The sequence below is a fragment of the Emys orbicularis genome, chromosome 2, assembly GCF_028017835.1.
Source record: "Emys orbicularis isolate rEmyOrb1 chromosome 2, rEmyOrb1.hap1, whole genome shotgun sequence".
In the NCBI taxonomy this organism is placed as follows: domain Eukaryota; kingdom Metazoa; phylum Chordata; order Testudines; family Emydidae; genus Emys; species Emys orbicularis.
The window spans coordinates 219,254,426-219,274,705 of record NC_088684.1 but is presented as its reverse complement, the minus strand read 5'-3'; the positions used below and the strand labels follow the sequence as shown (position 1 = coordinate 219,274,705).

The 20,280-nt window shown below is 42.4% G+C and overlaps 1 protein-coding gene across 1 annotated transcript in view; it reads left to right on the top strand.

Annotated features, from left to right (window-relative positions):
• Nucleotides 1–20,280, top strand: part of ANO10 (anoctamin 10) — a 264,625-nt gene that overhangs the window by 23,000 nt on the left and 221,345 nt on the right. The window contains exons 6-9 of the mRNA XM_065399449.1: nucleotides 1,470–2,039; nucleotides 7,892–7,947; nucleotides 14,215–14,289; nucleotides 16,337–16,519. Of these exons, the coding sequence (XP_065255521.1) occupies nucleotides 1,470–2,039; nucleotides 7,892–7,947; nucleotides 14,215–14,289; nucleotides 16,337–16,519 (884 nt within the window). The remainder of the gene's footprint in view (nucleotides 1–1,469; nucleotides 2,040–7,891; nucleotides 7,948–14,214; nucleotides 14,290–16,336; nucleotides 16,520–20,280) is intronic.

Here is a 20,280-nt window from a genome sequence, read left to right as displayed (position 1 = left end):
ATGGGGTCATGGAAGATTGGATATCCGTTCTTTAATTCAGCATTTTTTATTGTACTTTTGAGTAGTTAAATGTGTGTAAGCTTAACAATTAAGGTCCCTCAGGAACTGAAGAAACTTAAATGATAGAAATTCCCATGATTGCTTCAGAACATTTAATCTCTCAGCTAAAGTAAAAAAAAAATCCCCGTAGTTAGAACAAGTCTTTGCCCAGGCTAAAGAACATCTTTTGGGCTGGGTGGTTCTCAGTGATCTTTCCACATTAAGCTCAGTCTTTCATAGCTGCAGCAGGCCTCTGCCTAGGCTAAGCTTTTTCCAGTCTTTTTCAGGGCTGGAGAAAATCTTTACAGCTGGGCAGGCTTCTAAGATAACCTCAGTCCAAGGCTAACAGGCTCTTTCAAAGCTGAGGCAAGCTTTATAGATTCCAAGTCTTGCTCCCCACTAAACTCCAGCAAACTCCTCCCCTCCCCCCCGCATTAGACTCTGATCAGCAGTCACAATGTCATTTCATAAAGACAGTATTTTAATACATGTAAGCAGAGGCTCTGCTAAAATTCTGCATTAGCCTTAATTTTGGCATTTCTTTTGAATGCCTAACTCGTCAATCTTAACTTTGCAATAACACAGTGTTTTGCAATCAGTAATGCTTTAATTGATGTTAGCATTTTGTTTCTACTAGATATGTAATGCTATAGTTATAGATGCTAAGATAAGCTGTAGTTACGGCTTTCCTACTAATTTTTTTTTCAAATATACCTTCTGGTAGTTTTGGAGGTGTGGTAAGAATTACAGAGAAGTAATGATACTGGTTTTCTCTGTTTAGGAAACTGAAATTTGGGCCATTGTCTTAATCTGAAACTTCATTTCATATTACACTGAGATCTATGTTGGGAATGGTTTAACATAATCAAATAAGTTCTTGTCTACACTACAACGCGGGGTCGATCTAAGATACGCAACTTCAGCTACGTGAGTTGCGTAGCTGAAGTGGACATACTTAGATCTACTTACTGCAGTGTCTTCACTGGGGTAAGTCGACAGCTGACGCTCTCCCGTCGACTCTGCTTGTGCTTCTCGTTCTGGTGGAGTACCGGAGTCGACGGGAGAGTGCTCAGCGGTCGATTTATCGACCCCCGCTGGATTGATTGCTGCCCACCGATCAGGCGGGTAGTGTAGACAAACCCTCTAATGGTTTGGTGAAATGGATAAGTTGTTTACTTAGTGGTAATATCTGAAAGGAAATCTTGTCTTCAATGCAACCAGTATGACATAGGAACCTAATGTTCACTCCTTCTTTTAGTGTGCCAGTCAGATAACTCTTTTGTGTCTTTAGAAGTTAATGCAGTTCCTATTGAAGATTTTAGTATTTCTGTCTCAGAATATTTTAAAAAGCTTTGTGTGTTTTGAAAAATAAGTTCTTTTGGTGTTTTCCCCCTTGCCTTGGCTTAGTTTTTTTTTTTCTCTCTCCACAGATGAAATCCGTTGCTATTTTGGTGAAACGATTGCTCTGTATTTTGGCTTTTTGGAATACTTCACATTTGCTTTGGTTCCTATGGCTCTCATTGGGATTCCTTACTATGTGTTTGCATGGGAAGACTATGACAAGTATGTGATGTTTGCCTCATTCAATCTACTTTGGTCTACGGTGATCCTGGAAGTTTGGAAGCGCTGCTGTGCTATTATGACTTACAGATGGGGGACACTGTTGATGAAGCGGCAGTTTGAGGAACCGAGGCCAGGATTTCATGGTGTTTTGGGAATCAATCCTGTCACTGGCAAGGAGGAGCCGGTATACTCAAGTATTAAAAGACAGATACGAATTTATCTGGTTTCCTTGCCATTTGTGTGCCTTTGCCTCTATTTCTCACTGTATGTCATGATGATTTACTTCGAGTTGGAGACTTGGGTTCTGGATTTTCATGAGGAGAATGAGTCTTATTTTAGCAAATTAATGCTATTTTTGCCCAGCATAATCTATGCTATTGTGATTGAAATGATGAACCGCGTCTACCGATATGCTGCAGAATTCTTAACATCATGGGGTAAGACTTGTCTTTTTTTCTTTCTACTTTTCTTTTACATGAGAAAGTAAGAAGCCCAAACATTTAGAATAAATGTATATAAACACATTTCCTAGTGAGGAAGGCATTTCCTAAACTTACTTCTGTGTACATAAAGAAAACTGTCTGGACAAATCCATGGTTTAGTTGTGCAGGAGCATCCACCCCACACTGGCAGAGAAGGGGTTAAAAGCAGCCTAGGGAGGCTGTACAGGGAGCAGCCAATTGGAGAGCGGCTGCGAGGAGCAGCCAATCAGGGCCCAGCAGGCCCATATAAAAAGAGCTGCAGGGCCAGCAGTGGTTTGGTGCTGCAGGAAGCTTGGACAGGGTAGCTGCTAGCAGAGACCAGGGGAGCTAGAGAGAGAGCTTCTGGCTGGCTGCTGGGACTTTCAGGCTTGAGGCCCTGAGAAGAGGGCGAAGAAGATACTGGGGCCGGGGGAAAGTGGCCCAGGGAATTGAAGCAGCACTGGTGAGATGTTAAGGAGAGGCTGCTAGATACAGGGTTCCTGGGGGTGGGATCAGAGTAGTGGGTGGCCCTGGGTCTCTCTCTTCTCCCCCCCCCCACTCAGCCTAAGGGCTGAGTCAAGAAGAAGACCCTGTGGTTTGGGGAGCTGAGAGAGGAGCCGTAGGCAGGAGCAGAGACTGAGTGCTGGTGTGCAGACCATTGACGTGGGTGTTCGGCTTGAGCTAATCTCCAGCATGACCAGGAGGAGGCACCAGTCTGGTGATGGGGGCTGCACCCCATCACAAGGATATGTTATCAGGATTTCTTCTTTGAGTGCTTGATCATATATATAAATTTTCATTCCAGTCTTAGTGCGCGTTTGCCCCACACACTCGAGATTAAAGACTTTTGGCCAGAAGTGTCTATTGGATCCACTCATGTTCACTGAGTTCCCTTGTGCTCCTGTACCACTGGTATAAAGGACAGTGCAGGACCAGTTGCCACTTGGTTCCTTCTCATCGCCTGTGTGGCTTGAGATGGACCTCCCAGTGTCTCTCCCTTTGTTAATGATTTTTGGAATCAATTATATATTAGTGTTTGTTGGTTAGCTAGTTAGTTAGTTGATCATTGGCACCTCCCCATTTTTTGATAAATTATAGTTAGTTTTTGGGAAGTCTTGTTAATTCTTCCTTCCCTTGCATATGTTCCTCACCAGACTTTCTCTGGGACCATGACTTTAGGAAGTCACATCGAAAGTCACTTGGATTCAAATACTACCCCTCTTGCGAGGCAACAGTTCTAGTTCTTGATGGGCACATGAGGTGTCATAGAATCGTAGGACTGGAAGGGACTTTGAGAGATCTTCTAGTCCAGTCCCCTGAACTCATGGCAGGACTAAGTATTATCTAGACCATCCATGATAGGTGTTTGTCTAACCTGCTCTTAAAAACCTACAATGAAAGAGATTCCACAACCTCTCTAGGCAATTTATTCCAGTACTTAACTACCCGGACAGGAAGTTATTCCTAATGTTCAGCCTAAGCCTCCCTTGCTGAAATTTAAGCCTGCTGCTTCTTGTCCTATCCTCAGAGGTTAACAAGAACAATTTTTCTCCCTCCTCCTTGTAACAACTTTTTATGTACTTGAAAGCTGTTATCATGTGTCCCCGCTCAGTCTTCTCTTCTCCAGACTAAACAAACCCAATTTTTTCAATCTTCTCTCATAGGTCATATTTCTAGACCTTTTGTTTCTCTCCTCTGGACTTTTTTCTCCATTTGTCCACATCTTTCCTGAAATGTGACACCCAGAACTGGACATTTGAGGCCATATCAGTGCAGAATAGAGTGGAAGAATTGCTTCTTGTGTCTTGCTTACAACACTGCTGCTAATACATCCCAGAATGATGTTCGCTTTTTTTGCAACCGTGTTACAATGTTGACTCATATGTGGCTTGTGATCCCCTATGACCCCCAGATCCCTTTCTGCAGTATTCCTTCCTAGGAAGTCATTTCCAATTTTCTGTGTGTGCGATTGATTGTTCCCTCCTAAGTCGAGTACTTTGCATTTGTCTTTATTGAATTTCATCCTGTTGTCTTCAGACCAAACCATTTCTCCAGTCTGTCCAGATCATTTTAAATTTTAATCCTATCCTCCAAAGCACTTGCAATCCCTCCCAGGTTGGTATTGTCCGCAGACTTTATAAGTGGTCTCTCTCTGCCATTATCTAAATCATTGATGAAGATATTGAACAGAACTGGGCCCAAGATCAATCCCTGCGGGACTCCACCCTTCTAGCTTGACTGTGAACCACTGATAACTACTCTCTGGGAATGGTTTTCCAACCAGTTATGCATCCACCTTATAGTAGCTCCATCTAGGTTGTATTTCCCATAGTTCGTTTTTGAGAAGGTCATGCGAGACTATCAAAAGCCTTACTAAAGTCAAGATATACCACATCTACCGCTTCTTCCCCCCCCCCCCCCCATCCACAAGCCTTGTTACCCTTCAAAGAAAGGTATTAGGTTGGTTTGACATGATTTGTTCTTAACAAATCCATGCTGACTGTTTCTTATCACCTTATTATCTTCTAGGTGTTTGCAAATTGATTGCTTAATTATTTGCTCCATTATCTTTTCAGGTACTGAAGTTAAACTGTGTGGCCTGTAATTCTCCAGGTTGTCCTTAGCCCCTTTTTATAGATTTGCACTGTATTTGCCCCTTTTCAGTTCTTTGGAATCTCTCCCATCTTCCATAACTTTTTGAAGATAATCTCCAGTGGCTCAGATATCTCCTCAGTCAGCTCCTTGAGTAGGATGTATTTTATGAGACCCTGTCAACTTGAAGACATCTAACTTATCTAAATATTTTTTAACTTGTTTTGTCCCTATTTTAGCCTCAGATCCGACCTCATTTTCACTGGTGTTCACTATGTCAGACGTCCAATTGCTACTAAACTTTTTGGTGAAAACTGAAATAAAAAAGTCATTCAGCACTTCTGCCATTTTCACATTTTCTGTTGTTTTTCCCCTCTTGTTGAGTAACGGGCCTAACCTGTCCTTTGTCTTCCTCTTGCTTCTAATGTAGTTATAGAATGTTTTCTTGTTACTCTTTATGTCTCTAGCTAGTTTAATCTTTCTTTGTGCCTTGGCCTTTGTAATTTTAATCCTACATGCTTATGTTGTTTGTTTATATTTATCCTTTGTAATTTGACCAATTTTCCACTTTTTGTAGGAGTCTTTTGAGTTTCAGATAATTAAAGATCTCCTGGTTAAGCCAGGGTTGTCTCTTGCCATACTTCTTATCTTTCCTACACAGTGGGATAGTTTGCTCTTGTGCCTTTAATAATGTCTCCTTAAAAACCAGCCAACTCTCTTGAATTGTTTTTCCCTTCCTCTTTTCTCTTGAACTTGCTTCCCATGGGATCTTACCTACCAACACCCTGAGTTTGCTAAAGTCAGCCTTCTTGAAATCCATTATCTTTATTGTGCTGTTTTCACTCCTACCATTCCTTAGAATTGTGAACTCTACCATTGCATTATCACTTTCACCTAAGCTGCCTTCCACTTTCAAATTCTCAACCAGTTACTCCCTATTTGTCAAAATCAAATCTAGAACAGCCTCTCCCCTAGTAGTTTTCTCCATCTCTGAAATAAAAAAAATTGTCTCCAATACATTCCAAGAAATTGTTGGATAATCTGTGCCCTGCTGTGTTATTTTCCCAACTGATGGCTGAGTAATTGAAGTCCCCCATCACCACTAGTCCTGTGCTTTGGATGATTTTGTTAGTTGTTTAAAAAAAGCCTCATCCACCTCTTCTTCCAGGTTAGGCGGTCTATACTAGACCCCTACCATGACATCACCCTTGTTTTTTACCCCTTTTATCCTTACACAGAGACTTTCAACAAGCCTGTCTTCTATTTCCATCTCAACCTCAGTTCAAGCGTATACATCTTTTTTCCCTGCTTGTCCTTCCTGAGCAAGCTGTATCCTTCTATAACAATATTCCAATTGTGTATTATCCCACCATGTTGCCGTTCCAAGAGCATAAATGGTGGTGCAGGGCCAACCACAACTCAGTTATTTTTTCACCACAGAATCCAGCTGTACAATAGAACTCTGAAGCAGAGGGGAAGAAGGGTGGGTCGTGGAACACATATATATGGACTACATCTCGAACAACATCATCAATAAAAAAACTCGTAAATAACTTTTTCTTCAAGTGTTTGTCCATACGTATGTATATATTCCACTCTTGGTGACTCCAAAGCAGTGACCTAAATAAAGTGGTGGGTGCTCAACAGAATCTTACACAGGGCTATTCGGTCTAGACCAAGATTCCACTTGTCTATCAGGAGATTCTCCAGTGGGCTGCCTCCCAGAATGCTGCTGATTTGTTAGAAATGTCAGATGCCAAGAAATGTTTAGTGTCCTGCTCTAGAGCCTTCAAGAGGTTGGAAGTTACAGAAATCTTGAAAGGAGTCAAAATATTATAGCAGCAGTGCTAGAGAAGGAAAAGAATTCTAGTAGATTTTGATGGTTTGGGGGAAGGGTTGCACCGAGAACAGAGAAAACTGAATGATTTTTTGAGAGGGCTTACACTTGAATTAAGGATGATTTAGAGAGCCTGAGAAGAGGGGTATTGTAGAGGATGAAGTTTGTGTTTAGTTGATTATTTTAATAAATTGGACCTGATGTTTTGTAATCAATACTGCTATTAAGTAAAATGTTTTATATTTTGTTTTTCTGACCCTTCTCTTCATGCTCCAGAATTAAGTAATGTATATGCTATATTTATGCAGATTTAATTAAACATGTACAAGAATGCATGTTCTGGGCATCAGGGACCCTTGCCATCAGTTAAAAGTACAAAAATAAATACAAAACCAAAATAGCAACACATTTTCTCCACATACATAATCACTAGGCGTCAAAAATATTACAAACCAAATAAAATCTCCCCGTTCCTCAAAGGAGCTCTTTCCCTAGCCATCTGAGCCCTCACAAAATGCCTGCCCAAAAGAATAAAAATGTTAAAATTGTGACCTTTCTGTAGAGAATATCCATTTTATTGTCCTTACTGAAAACCACAATTGAGCCTGCATAATTAAAAAAACAAAAATGATAGCTTCAGATTTAGAAAAAACCCTCAGATGATTCATGCATAGCCGCTCTTTAATTGTAAAGTGAATTTCTACTCTGAAAAGTGAGTATGTACAAATACATCACTTTATTCAATTATTGTTTAGGCAGGGACAATGAGCATAAAGGTAAGGAGCTTGTAAAATGGTTAAAAAAACAAAACAAAAAGTATCCAGAGAGTTTAGGCTGTATTGTAATTCTGAAGCCTGAATCTTTAAAGGTCCTAATTCTGTAATGACTGTGTATGTGCAGAACTTCATGTATCATAAAAAGTCCCATTTGAGATCTTAACAGCCAAATCCAAAGCCCTGTGGAAGTTGACGAGGGTCTTTCCATTGACTTCTATGGGTGTCAGATTAGTACCCAGTCATTAGGGTCCATTCCTGCTTCACATTGTATTTCAGTTAGTTTTGTATTTGATTTCAATGGGAGCAGGATCAGAGCCTCAATCACACTTAACACAATTTTCCTCCTATTTTTCTATTATAAAATAGTTCTCATAAAAGAGAGAGAGATTCAGAAGTATTTTTGTAATAGGAAAAAATACTAATATACTTGATACGCATCAGGATACTTGAAGATGGGCTAAACACTGAGGTGGGTATGGCACAGCCCAAACTTTTCACCACAGGCTCTTGCTTAAATATTTCTCTAACTAGAGGAAAAAATGCTTGTTTGTTTTTATTACACAATAGTGTCTAATATGTGTTCTGTGCTTTGTATTGTATCTCAATTGTTTTTAATATTTTAGAAAATCATAGACTGGAATCGTCACATCAGAATCATCTAATTTTGAAGGTCTTAGTGGTAGGTATGTTTAGTGTAATATTTTATTTAAGGAGGCAATATATAATGTATTAGACATTTGTTTCCACAATGGTCAGCTTTCATTTTTCCCATATTGAATTTCTTCCTTTCAAGATTCTAGATGTGTGGATTTTTCTTTTTTCTTTAGATGATCCTTGCTGCACCTGGAAACTATTGCTTTCATTCTTTAAAAGGATAAGTTCAAATTTATGTATCAAGAAGCTCTTGTTTTCACTGATTCATTCATCCAAGAATATTACCAAATGCTTGATGTAGAGCCTGATTGTGCAAACACTTTTCAAATACATTAACGTACTTGCATAAGCAGTCATAGGAGTGTAGTTATTCACGAGCATAAGGGCACGTTTACATTGGCAAAGTTACAGCGCCGGCAGTTACAGTGCCGCTCAGAAAGCGCTGAAGGGAAACCGCTGTTGTGTTCACACTGGGCTGGAATAGCGTAGCTGAAGTCGAAGTATCTTGGATCGAATTACCTGGGGTCCACACGGCGCGGGATCGACGGCCGCGGCTCCCCCGTTGACTGCGCTACCGCCGCTCGCTCTGGTGGAGTTCCGGAGTCGACGGGGAGCGCGTTCGGGGATCGATATATCGCGTCTTAACGAGACGCGATATATCGATCTCGGATAAATCGATTGCTACCCGCCGATATGGCGGGTAGTGAAGATGTACCCACTGTCAGCTGCCTGCACAATAGCATGTTCACACTTGTGGCGGTATTTGGAGTGGTGCACTCTGGGCAGCTATCCCGCAGAGCACCTCTTTCTCTTCTGCCGCTAAGGCGGAGGGGGTTTGCGGGGCATCATGGGTCCTGTCCCAATGACCCGTAATGCATTGCTTCGCATCCCTGAAATCCCTGTGCTTCCGTCTGCATTTGGTACCATCTTTCAACGGTTTGTGTACTGCGTGCACTGCCTCTTCGGGCTGCAGGAATGGATCCCGAACTGTTGACCAGTATGCTGCTCGCTCTGAGTAACACGTCACGAGTGGCAGTGGAGTTATTCCTTAAACTACAAAGGCAAGAGGAGTGCGACATTGATCTCGCCACACGTAGTAGCTATGACACGAGATTGGTTGTGGCATTCACGGAGGTGCTGATCACAGTGGAACACTGCTTTTGGGCTCGGGAAACAAGCAGAGTGGTGGGACCACTTCATCATGCACGTCTGGGATGATGAGCAGTTGCTGCAGAACTTTCGGATGAGGAAAGCCATATTCATGGGACTGTGTGATGAACTCGCCCAAGCCCTGCAGCACAAGGACATGAGAGCTACCCTGTCATTGGAGAAGCTCGTGGCGATTGCACAGTGGAAGCTGGATACTCCAGAATGCTACCGATCAGTCGCTAACGAGTTTGGAGTGGGAAAGTCGACCGTTGGACTTGTTTTGATGGAAGTGTGCAGGGCCATTAATCACATTCGCTCCGAAAGACCGAGACTCAGGGCAACGTGCGTGACATTGTGGATGGCTTTGCACAAATGGGCTTCCCTAACTGTGGAGGGGTGATAGATGGCATGTATATTCCGATTCTGGCATCAGACTACCTAGCCATCGAGTACATTAATCGAAAGGGGTATTTCTCAATGGTTCTCCGGGTGCTTGTGGATCACCATGGGCATTTCATAGACATTAGCGCAGGCTGGTCCGGAAACTTGCATGATGCATGCATCTTTCGGAACACTGGCCTGTTCAGGAAGCTGCAAGCAGGGACTTTCTTCCTGGACCAGAAGATCACCGTAGGGGAAGTCAAAATCCCCATTGTGATTCTGGGAGACCCCACCTACCCCTTAATGCCGTGGCTTATGAAGCCATACACGGGGCAACTTGACAGCAGCAAGGAGCGGTTCAACAACAGGCTGAGCAAATGCAGTATGACTGTTGAGTGTGCTTTTGGCCGTTTAAAAGCCTGCTGGCACTGCCTCTATGGGAAACTGGACCTGTCTGATGACAATATCCCTATGCTTATAGTTTCGTGCTGTATGCTCCATAATATTTGTGAAATGAGGGGTGAAAGCTTCACTCAGGGCTGGCCAGCCCTCGCCACTTCCAGCAGCTCCCATTGGCCTGGAGCAGCGAACCGCGGCCACTGGGAGCCGCGATCGGCTGAACCTGCGGATGCGGCAGGTAAACAAACCGGCCCGCCAGGGGCTTTCCCTGCACAAGCGGCGGAACAAGTTTAGGAACCACTGGACTAGGGCATTGCTGAAGTCAGCTGGTCTCTGCACAGCTGCAGGGGTCTGTCTGTGTGGATCACAGTGCAGGATCAGGGCTAAAGCCCTCATTGAGGAATAATTACTTATGTTTGAGAAAGGGCAAATAAGTGTTAAATGATTGAACATGTTTTGTGCATGCCCATGAAAAACATTTATTTGTGTGTGTGTGTGTGTGTGTGTGTGTGTGTGTGTGTGTGTGTGTGTGTGTGAAAATACCTGAGAACTGTAGCTTCCATTCTGTGGAGTTGCATTAAAAAAATTGTTCAATTCAGTAATGCTGTATCTTAAAGATTTTTTTGTTTCATCTTACAAAATTGAATGCTTCTTAAGCAACATTAAATTGTCCACACTGCTCATGTCCGGGCTGATCCAAAGCCCACTGAAGTCTTTCCATTGAATGCACTGAGTTTTGGATTAGGCTCATGTTGTATTCATCTCTACCCAGATATAACGCTGTCCTCGGGAGCCAAAAAATCTTACCGCGGTATAGGTGAAACCGCGTTATATCAAACTTGCTTTGATCCGCCGGAGTGCGCACCCCCCCCCCCCCCGGAGTACTGCTTTACCGCATTATATCCGAATTCATGTTATATCGGGTCGTGTTATATCGGGGTAGAGGTGTATTAGAATACTATTTAGATTATTAAATTTGTAACTTTAATATTAAAGTATGTACAATGTGGCAAGGTAACTCTTGCCATGGAAACCTTAATATTTCCTGTTTTTTGTGTGTTCACATATAAACAATGTTAACGTCAAATGTAATGTATTAAATACTACATGCTACTTTTTGAAAAGTGGTTAATCAGTTTTGGTCCATCAACTTTTGGGTGCCCAATTTGAGGAGATTTAAAGGGGCTTGATTTTTAGAAAGTATTGAGCACCTGCCTTCTGCCAATCAGGCCACTTTAATGTGTTTTGAGTTGGGCATCCAAAAAATGTGGTATTGCAAATCTCATTGGTCACTTTTAAAAAATTTCTTTGTTTTTTCCTCTGACTTACGTTTTTGTTATTAAACAATTTTTGTTCCTGTTGCTTATTCCTTCTTGTCAAGTTATAATCTGCTATAATGATGTAGTTCCATCCGCAACTGATTGACAGGATTATGATTTCAGGTGGGAAATAATAGGAGTAGATAAATGTTAAAATAAAGTTCCATTTTTTGTATCTCCAGTAATATATAAATAAAGCTTAAAAAAAAACGCTGGGAGAAGAGAAATAAATCATCGTATAAGCATAATGTATTAAAAATATAAATTTGCATGTTTGTGCAATATTATAGTCTGGGTGTGATGTTCTGTACCTCGGGGGAACGCCCTACACCCCCATGTTAATCCTTATAATATGATTGTGTGGTAGCCAATGCAAAGTTTGTCATGTCGGGTGTCTTCGGAAGGCTCATGATGCACTGAGCATTGTTATAGTAATGTTATAGGTTGTAATTTCATGTATATAGTTAAGAGGCTGAAAATGTGTCCTCATGGCTTAAAACATGGCCAGGCAAAAACTCTCCAAGAGTAGAGGGGCTGTTCACACCTCATCAGGGAATGGATGGGATAAACCCAGCCCAGCCTCACAGGAACAAAGGACACTGGCCTAGGCAGCAACAAAGGATCTGTTGGACTCTTGAGTGAGTCACCCCCCCTTCCTTTGGTCAGTTTGGGACTACAATGAGGTAATGCTCCTCTGACTCTTAAGGAGGGGAAAGCCAAGAGGGACGAAAGAACATGGTAAAAGGGAGAGACATTTGCCATGCTCTTCCTCGCTCTTCCACCTCCATCTACAGACATCACCATCAAGCGACTGAAGCGCTGATCAAAGGGGAGAGCTTGGCTGAAGGGCAACCAGACAGCCTGTGGTGAGAAGCATCTAAGTTTGTAAGGATACTGAAAGTGTTAAGATCAGCTTAGAATGCGTTTTGCTTTTATTTCATTTGACCAAATCTGACTTGTTGTGCTTTGACTTATAATCACTTAAAATCTATCTTTGTAGTTAATACATTTGTTTGTTTGTTCAACGTGAAGCAGTGCGTTTGGTTTGAAGTGTGTCAGAAACTCCCCTTGGGATAACAAGCCTGGTGCATATCAATTTCTTTGTTAAATTGACAAACTCATATAAGCTTGCAGTGTCCAGCAGGCATAACTGGACACTGCAAGACGGAGGTTGCTAGAGTTGTGTCTGGGACCGGGGATATTGGCTAGTGTCATTCGGTTGCACAATCCAAGGAGCAGCTTACATGCCAGAGGCTGTGCATGAACAGCCCAAGAGTGGGGATTCACACTGCAGAGCAGGGTAAGGCCAGCTCCCAGAGTCAAGAATTGGAGTGACCTAGCAGATCACCTGTCCAAATAACACCAGGTGAACGTCACAGTGGGTTTTGATTTTTTTTTTTTTTTTTTTTTTAAATCCAGTTAACATTTGCTAATTTTGTAGAAGTTCTTTATTTTTCTGGTGAATCACTGCTGTAGTCTAAAATACAACTCTGGTATTTTTGATGGAGGTCACTCTTGTGTTGTTACATTATGCAGCTAGAGATGGCTAGTTTTCTGTGGTTAATGAAAGACTTACCAAAAAGGTATTATACAAAACCATTGGCTGCCTTATTGTACATAGGAATCACATTTATGCAGATATAGTTTTGCTTCTACAGCTGTTTGTCAGAAAATGGGAATGTTGGCTATTTTGTGTAGTGTGTGCACAAAATAAAAGAAATATTACATTTTATATTTGTGTACACCTATATCTAGTTTATATAATAATGTACAACCATATACCTTTATGGAACCCTCAACAGATTCATTCTCCTATCTTGCAAAATTTACAGATGACAAATGTTATGGCAGATCGGTACTTACAAATTGCAGAAGGAAGAGAGCCTAGGGGGCTCCAGAAGAGGGGTGGAATAAACAGACCTCCCCTTCCTCCCCAAACTCTGCCAGCACTGATGGCAAATAGGATACATTTTTGGGAGGTGATCTGCTGGGGAATCCATTGGGAGTTGTGTATATATATCCAGAAAATGTATCCTCCTTGCCACATATATCCTTTCATTTAAGCAAGGTTCCAAATTCATGCATACAGTCGTCACACTTTAAAATTCATTCTTATTTTAGAGACAATGCCAATTCCAGTGGTATTTCCAATTTTAAATATATGGAATATCTGTCAAACTCGTGTAATCTTTTAAAACTGATTGAACCTAACATGCAACTGCAGTGTATATCATGTACATACACCCACTTCTCAACGAATCATCCAGCAGGTATATATTTATAACGTATTTCCAACACTGTGACATAACTTAAAGAAACATTGTCATCTCAGTTTAGAACCAAAATTTGTCCTTCAAATCTCTCCTCAAGACCTGCTTTTATTTTTGTGCCTATGTGAAATTGGCAACTGATGAAAGCTATGTAGATGGCTGTAGGGATTTAATGTTTATCTGCTGTATTTGTTTACTTACATTTTATAAGTTTAATATAGCTGTGCATATATGCCATGAATCAGGAAAGCATGTAAGCACATTAAGTGCTTTCCTGAATAGGAATGTTTCCCTGAAAAGCTAAAAAAAAAAAGCTAAAAGCTGGGATTTATAACAACATGCTCTTATTACTGTTTCTTCTCCTTTTCCCTTCTCTTCTCCTTTTGAGTTGTTTGTTTATACTCCTTTGTTGTGTCTGGGACAGACGCTACCTTCTTACTCTGTGTTTGTACAACGCCATAACTGACTGGAGCTTCTAGGAATTAGCACATTGAGAACAGGCTCAGATTTTCAAGGTAGCCTAAAGTGAAATTGAGCTATCTAGTTTCACTGAGAAAAATGCAAAAGTAAATGCCATAGATGTTGAAAAGTAGGTTAGAAAATCTAAGTTGTTAGTAATACAGGTACTGAACTTTGTAAATGAAGAATTTTTATCAGAACAATAATTCTTTAATTGAATTAGCTGTTATGTTGGGTGCTATTTATTGCTCATAGTCTACATTTGCTCTCTTGAGCTTGCTTTTCAATAATACTATTTACATTTTTTCTTTGCAGTTCAACTTTTTAAACTGCTTTGCCTCCCTCTTCTACATTGCTTTTGTCCTTTTTGATATGAAACTTCTGCGACAGGTGAGTTCTGGAAACTGTAAGATATCTAAGAAATATAGGGATAGTTGAAATAGGAATTCAAAGGGTTTCTTTTGCTTTTCTAATATAGGATATGTGTTCACCCTCTCTTAGTAATTTCTGGTAAATCCAGTTATCTGTATTTCAGTGCCTCTAATATATTTGCAAAGTCATAACAATATGAAAGAGGCACAAATAAAACCTACACATAAGAAAATATTTTCAAACAATTTGACCCGCAAAGAAGAAAAAGGTGGGTGGGAGGTTAATATCTTTTTGATATATAAACAAGGCCTGAAACCTTTTTTCTCTTGCCTTTTTTTTGTTATGCAATAGACTTTTCAAATCTTGTCTGCATTGTTTTTCTCGAGGGACTCTGTTGACGACTGGAGAATAGTAGGATTACGACTACCATAAAAACCAAGCATTTGGAAAGAATTGAGGGGAAAATCATTTTTAGTCACTTTTTAAAACTCACTCTGTTTTTATTGATATCCATCAAACTTAAATGCATGAAAAATCGGAAGAAAAGATGTCTTTCTTTAAAAATGTAAAAATCTTTGATTTAAAGCTGATAACCCTTGAACTTGAGTTCTCTGGTCCTCCAAGGAGACCTCCAGAAAAACCAGGAAAGACAGGACTTGATATTGCTGATATTTTAATGTAAAAAGCAAGTGGAAAAGAAATTAAACAAAACAAAAATAAATCCAAACAAACTTTCAGGTTTTCTTTATACAGTAACTCCTCACTTAATATTGTAGTTATGTTCCTGAAAAATGTGACTTTAAGTGAAACGATGTTAAGCGAATCCAATTTCCCCATAAGAATTAATGTACATTGTGGGGGGGTTAGGTTCCAGGGCAGCTTCCCCTACTCTGCAAGCACCGGGGTGGGAGGCTCAACCCTCAGCCCACCCACTCCAACCCTTCCCCCAAGTCCCCATCCTTGACCTGCCTCTTCTCTCCCCCACCTCCTCCCCCTTTACTTCGCACGCTGCGTCCTGGCTCCTTCCCCTCCCTCCCCTCCTTGATTGCTGATTGCTGCGTTCGGGAGGCAGGGGAGGGAGGAGGGAGGCGCGCCGAGTCCTCGCTCCTCTCCCCTCCCCCCACCTCCAAAACACTGCAAGCCAGCTTATTGCCGCCGGCAGGAAGCGGGGGTAGGAGGGGAAAGGCGCTGATCCGCGGGGTCTGCCGGTGGGCAGGAGGCGCTGGGGCAGGAGTGGGGGTGCGTAGGGAGGCTGCCAGCTGTGGAGAAAGCAGGCAGCCAAACAACGCAAGAGTGGAGCATTGCACAACTTTAAATGAGTATGTTCCCTAATTGATCAGCAACGTAACAACGAAACAACGTAAGCGGGACGACTTTAAGTGAGGAGTTACTGTATATCATAAAGAACCACAAACATTTTTTTTGTCTTTGTGGGTAATTTTTTAAATAAGTAAATTTAAGCAACAGTTTAAACCTACAAATTAGAAAATGTCTGCAGACATTTTGCAGTTGAGGCGCTCCTACTCACCCGGCTAATGGGAGTTTGGAAGTGGAATGCTGGTCTCATGAATTACAGTGTCACTTAAGATTTTCTTGTGTTTGAAATTGTCCTTTGTTTTTCCTGGTGTGGTGGTTTCTGAGCTGCTTGTCCTTGGAGCTACAAGAATTCCTCCATTTCCCTCTTTTTATTTCCCCAAACTCTAGTTATAGTGACCCTTTGTCTGAAAAGGCCACAATTTGGCTTGCTTTGGAGCCCATTTAGCTCTATTATTAGTTTTGTCAGTGGGGTTGTTACACATTGGCAAAGCATTCATTTTCCTCACAAGAGACTGAGTGTACAGTCTGCTCAGCACTTAGTCCCTACCAGCCCATGGCAAAGACTGGGAATTAGATCCACCTCATGTGTGTTGTGGTATTGCTAGACCACTAGACTGGCTTGATATTTGCTTTTATTGTCATTATAAATAACCATTGACAATGTTATCTAAATGCACAAAATAATAAATAATTTTAAGATATATCACAATTTTGTTAAATAAATGTTGTTTTGTTTAATTTTCTTTAGAGCTTGGCCACTCTGCTGATAACTTCACAGATCCTAAATCAATTTGTAGAAGCCTTACTTCCTTACTGGCTCCAAAAGAGACATAATAAGAAAGTGAAGAAGAGGGTGTACTCCATAAAAGTGGATACTGATCTTTCATTATTTGAGCAAGTCAACCTGGAAAAAGAAATGGGCACCTATCTTGTAAGTTGAACATATGCTGCTTTGGTACAACTTTTGAAATTTACTGCTGACAAAAAGGGGCCATATGTTAATTTTAGATAACTGTAATGTAGTGGCTTGTGAAGAGAAGGAACTGTTTTATTTTAGAAGGGAATTTGAAGATGTGGTGTAAACATTTTGGGTTTTGTGCATTAGTCATTATGTATCCCATACAAACAAACCACAGAACCATTGAGAAAGCTAAATGGCTAACGTAACAACTGCTTCAGTCTTCAGTCCTAAAGTAGGATAGTAAGTTGCTGTATCAGAAATATTTGGTCACTTTTTTACCAGCAGAAGGTAAAATAGCTTATTAGTCTAAGATGTTTTGTGCGAATAGATATTGAAAAAATCATGTTGCAATTTTAAATAAACAAGGGATGATACTAGAATACATTATACTCAATTCTTTTGGTGCCTTTGGTACACATTACACTTGTGTGTCCTCTAGGGATATGAATGTTCTAATTACTACCACTTCATAATTTCCACTGTTAAAAATCAAAGGATATGTCTAGAGCAGGGGTTCTTCAACTTCATTGCACTGCAACTGCCTTCTGACAACAAAAATTACTACACGATCCCAGGAGGGGGGAGCGAAATCTGAGCTCGCCTGAGCCCTGCTGCCCTTGGGGGCAGGGGGAAAGCGGGGTGGCCAAAGCCCAAGCTCCACCACCCCGGGCGGAGGGGACCAACGCCAAAGCCCAAGGGCATCAGCCCCAAGCAGGGGGCCTGTAACCTGAGTCCTGACACCCAGGGCTGAAGCCTGACACCTGGGTGGTGGGGCTTTTGGGCTTCAGCTTCAGCCCTGGGCCCCAGCAAGTATAAGCCAGCCCTGACCACTTTGGGGTCCCGACCCACAGTTTGAGAACGCTGGTCTAGAAGGTGTAACCTATCTCATATTTTAAAACTTCTTTACTTTCTAGTTATTTCCACCTTTTTCTTGTTCTATGTCCCTGATTATGCTTACTAAAGATGCACTTATCCCTGCCACCAGTGCAATGATATTCTCCAAAAATATCTGTGCCAGTGGTTTCCTGCTCATGAGTCTTTTGCTTCTAACAAAAGCCTATGAAGGAACTCCCATAGTTGAAATGTTCTGAGCTGTCAAGGCACCTCATGCACCCTTTTCCTAAAGTCAGTTCCTTTCTAATTGCCTTTGGTAGAGCTGCTACTGTGACTTATCAGTATTTTGAGAATTGGTCTGGCTCACAGCATCTCTCAAAATTTGCAGCATTTCTGGGTCTTCCATATCCTTGTTGGTCAGATTCTTAATTAAAAAAAAAAAACCTTTCTCGAATTCTGGTCCCTGTGTGTATTTCACTTTGGGTACGCATGCACACCAGGTGCCCGAGACTGGAAGGGTTTTTCAGCAGTGTCTGCCTGTTGGTCTGTGCCAACGCCATTTGCCTCTTTGTGCTCCAATCTGAGGGTATAAGGGGCGGTTCAGACTGAATGCCTCTCCAGTTCCTTCTCTACCGCTGCATGATCCGAGACAGAACTTCTCCAGTGTCCTCTGAGTCTTTTTCTCTTTGAACCAGTAAGTATTTTAGGTTATTTAAATAGTTTTTGTTAGTTTAGTATAGTATTAGAGTTACATCATTAGAATGTATAGTCTGTGGCGGAGGGCCTTCCCCTCATCCTCCATACTAGGTCTATTGTGTCCCAAATCCCGACTTTAAGAAATCTCTGTCCTACTCTCAGGTGTTCCCAGTTTCAGATGACCAGCAGCGGTGTCTATATTGCCTCAGAGAAGCCCTGGTCATTTCCAGCTGCAACTGCTGCTCCAAACCAGGAAAGGCAGACAGACTCAAGAAACACCTTATGGAGCATGCCATGAGGCTGCAGTCTGACCCAGCCTAGACAGCCCCCTCCCTTTAGAGTGGCTAGAAGTGCCAAGAAACACATTGCCAAGCTCGTATTGGATGCAGAGGCAGGCAGGAGTAGAGATAAGGACTCTTCCTATAAATCTGCATATGAGAGTAGAAAACTCTCACGAGTTGGGGAGAGCCCCTGCATTCAGATCATCCCTCTGAGCGGGAGAGCCTTTTCTCTAACACCATCTCAGTCAAGAGATGCTCGTGGATCTTTGAAGATCTGTGAGGAGGCCTCAGCAGATGTGCAGGCTCCAAAAGAGAAGATGGTACCAGTGGGCTCAATCCTACCACCGGCACCAAATGAACATAAGCACTGGGACGACAAGAGCAAGCAATGAGCGGCACTGTCCAAAGACAATCATACGCTGTTGGCTCTGCCACACTCCAGCAATGAAAATAACATACTAAAACCACCTGATACTCTTCTCCTGATGATGCAAAAAGAGAGAAGCCCTCATCTTTCTGAAACTAAGGAAAGTTTCACATCACTGGAGGGCTTTATTATACTTCCTGATCAGGAGTCTCCTATTATCTCAAACTTAGGGTATGTCTACACTACGAAATTAGGTCGAATTAATAGAAGCCGGTTTTATAGAAATCGGTTGTATACAGCCGATTGTGTGTGTCCCCACATAAAATGCTCTAAGTGCTCTAGTCGGCGGACCGCGTCCACAGTACCGAGGCTAGCGTCGACTTCCGGAGCATTGCACTATGGGTAGCTATCCCACAGTTCCCGCAGTCTCCGCTGCCCATTGGAATTCTGGGTTGAGATCCCAATGCCCGAATGATGCAAAACAGTGTCGCGGGGGGTTCTGGGTACATGTCGTCAGGCCCCTCCCCCTCCGTCCAAGCAACGGCAGACAATAGATTCGCGCCTTTTTACCTGGGTTACCTGTGCTGATAACATACCACGGCAAACATGGAGCCCGCTCAGCTCAGCTCACCGTCACCATATGTCATCTGGGTGCCGGCAGACGTGGGACTGCATTGCTACACAGCAGCAGCAGCTAACTGCCTTTTGGCGGTAGACGGTGCAGCATGACTGGTAGCCTTCATCGGCGATCTGGGTGCTGGCAGCCGTGGGGCTGGCAGCCATAGGGCTGCATTGCACCAGCCTTTTGCCTTTTGGCAGTAGATGGTGTATTACGACTGGTAACCGTAGTCTTTTCCTATTACAAGTTGGATCATCGCACATTAGCAGAGTCTTCCCTGAGCAGCAGATCGTGCAATAGGCCTGAAGGCCATCGTCATCATACAGGAAAAATGTGGCTATCAGTCTTAGTACACTAACTGCCAAGCGCCCAGTATTTGCTGCCAAGCACCCAGAAGATGCCGAGGGCTATCAGTCATGCTGCACCGTCGTCTTAAGATGTAAAAAATAGATTTGTTCTGTATTCATTTGCTTCCCCCTCCCTCCGTCAAATCAACGGCCTGCTAAACCCAGGCTTTTGAGTTCAATCTTTGGGGGGGGCCATTCTGTGTGACAGTTGTTTGTGTTTCTCCCTGATGCACAGCCACCTTTGTTGATTTTAATTCCCTGTACCTGTACGCCATGTCGTCACTCGCCCCTCCCTCCCTCCCTCCCCTGGTCCGTCAGATACTAGTTTCGCGCCTTTTTTCAGACCAGACGCCATAGCTAGCACTGGGATCATGGAGCCCGCTCAGATCACCGCGGCAATTATGAGCACTATGAACAGCATGCGCATTGTCCTGGAGTATATGCAGAGCCAGAACATGCCAAAGCAAAACCAGGACCAGCCGAGGAGGCGATTGCAGCACGGCGACGAGAGTGATGAGGAAATTGACATGGACATAGACCTCTCACAAGGCACAGGCCCCAGCAATGTGGAAATCATGGTGTTACTG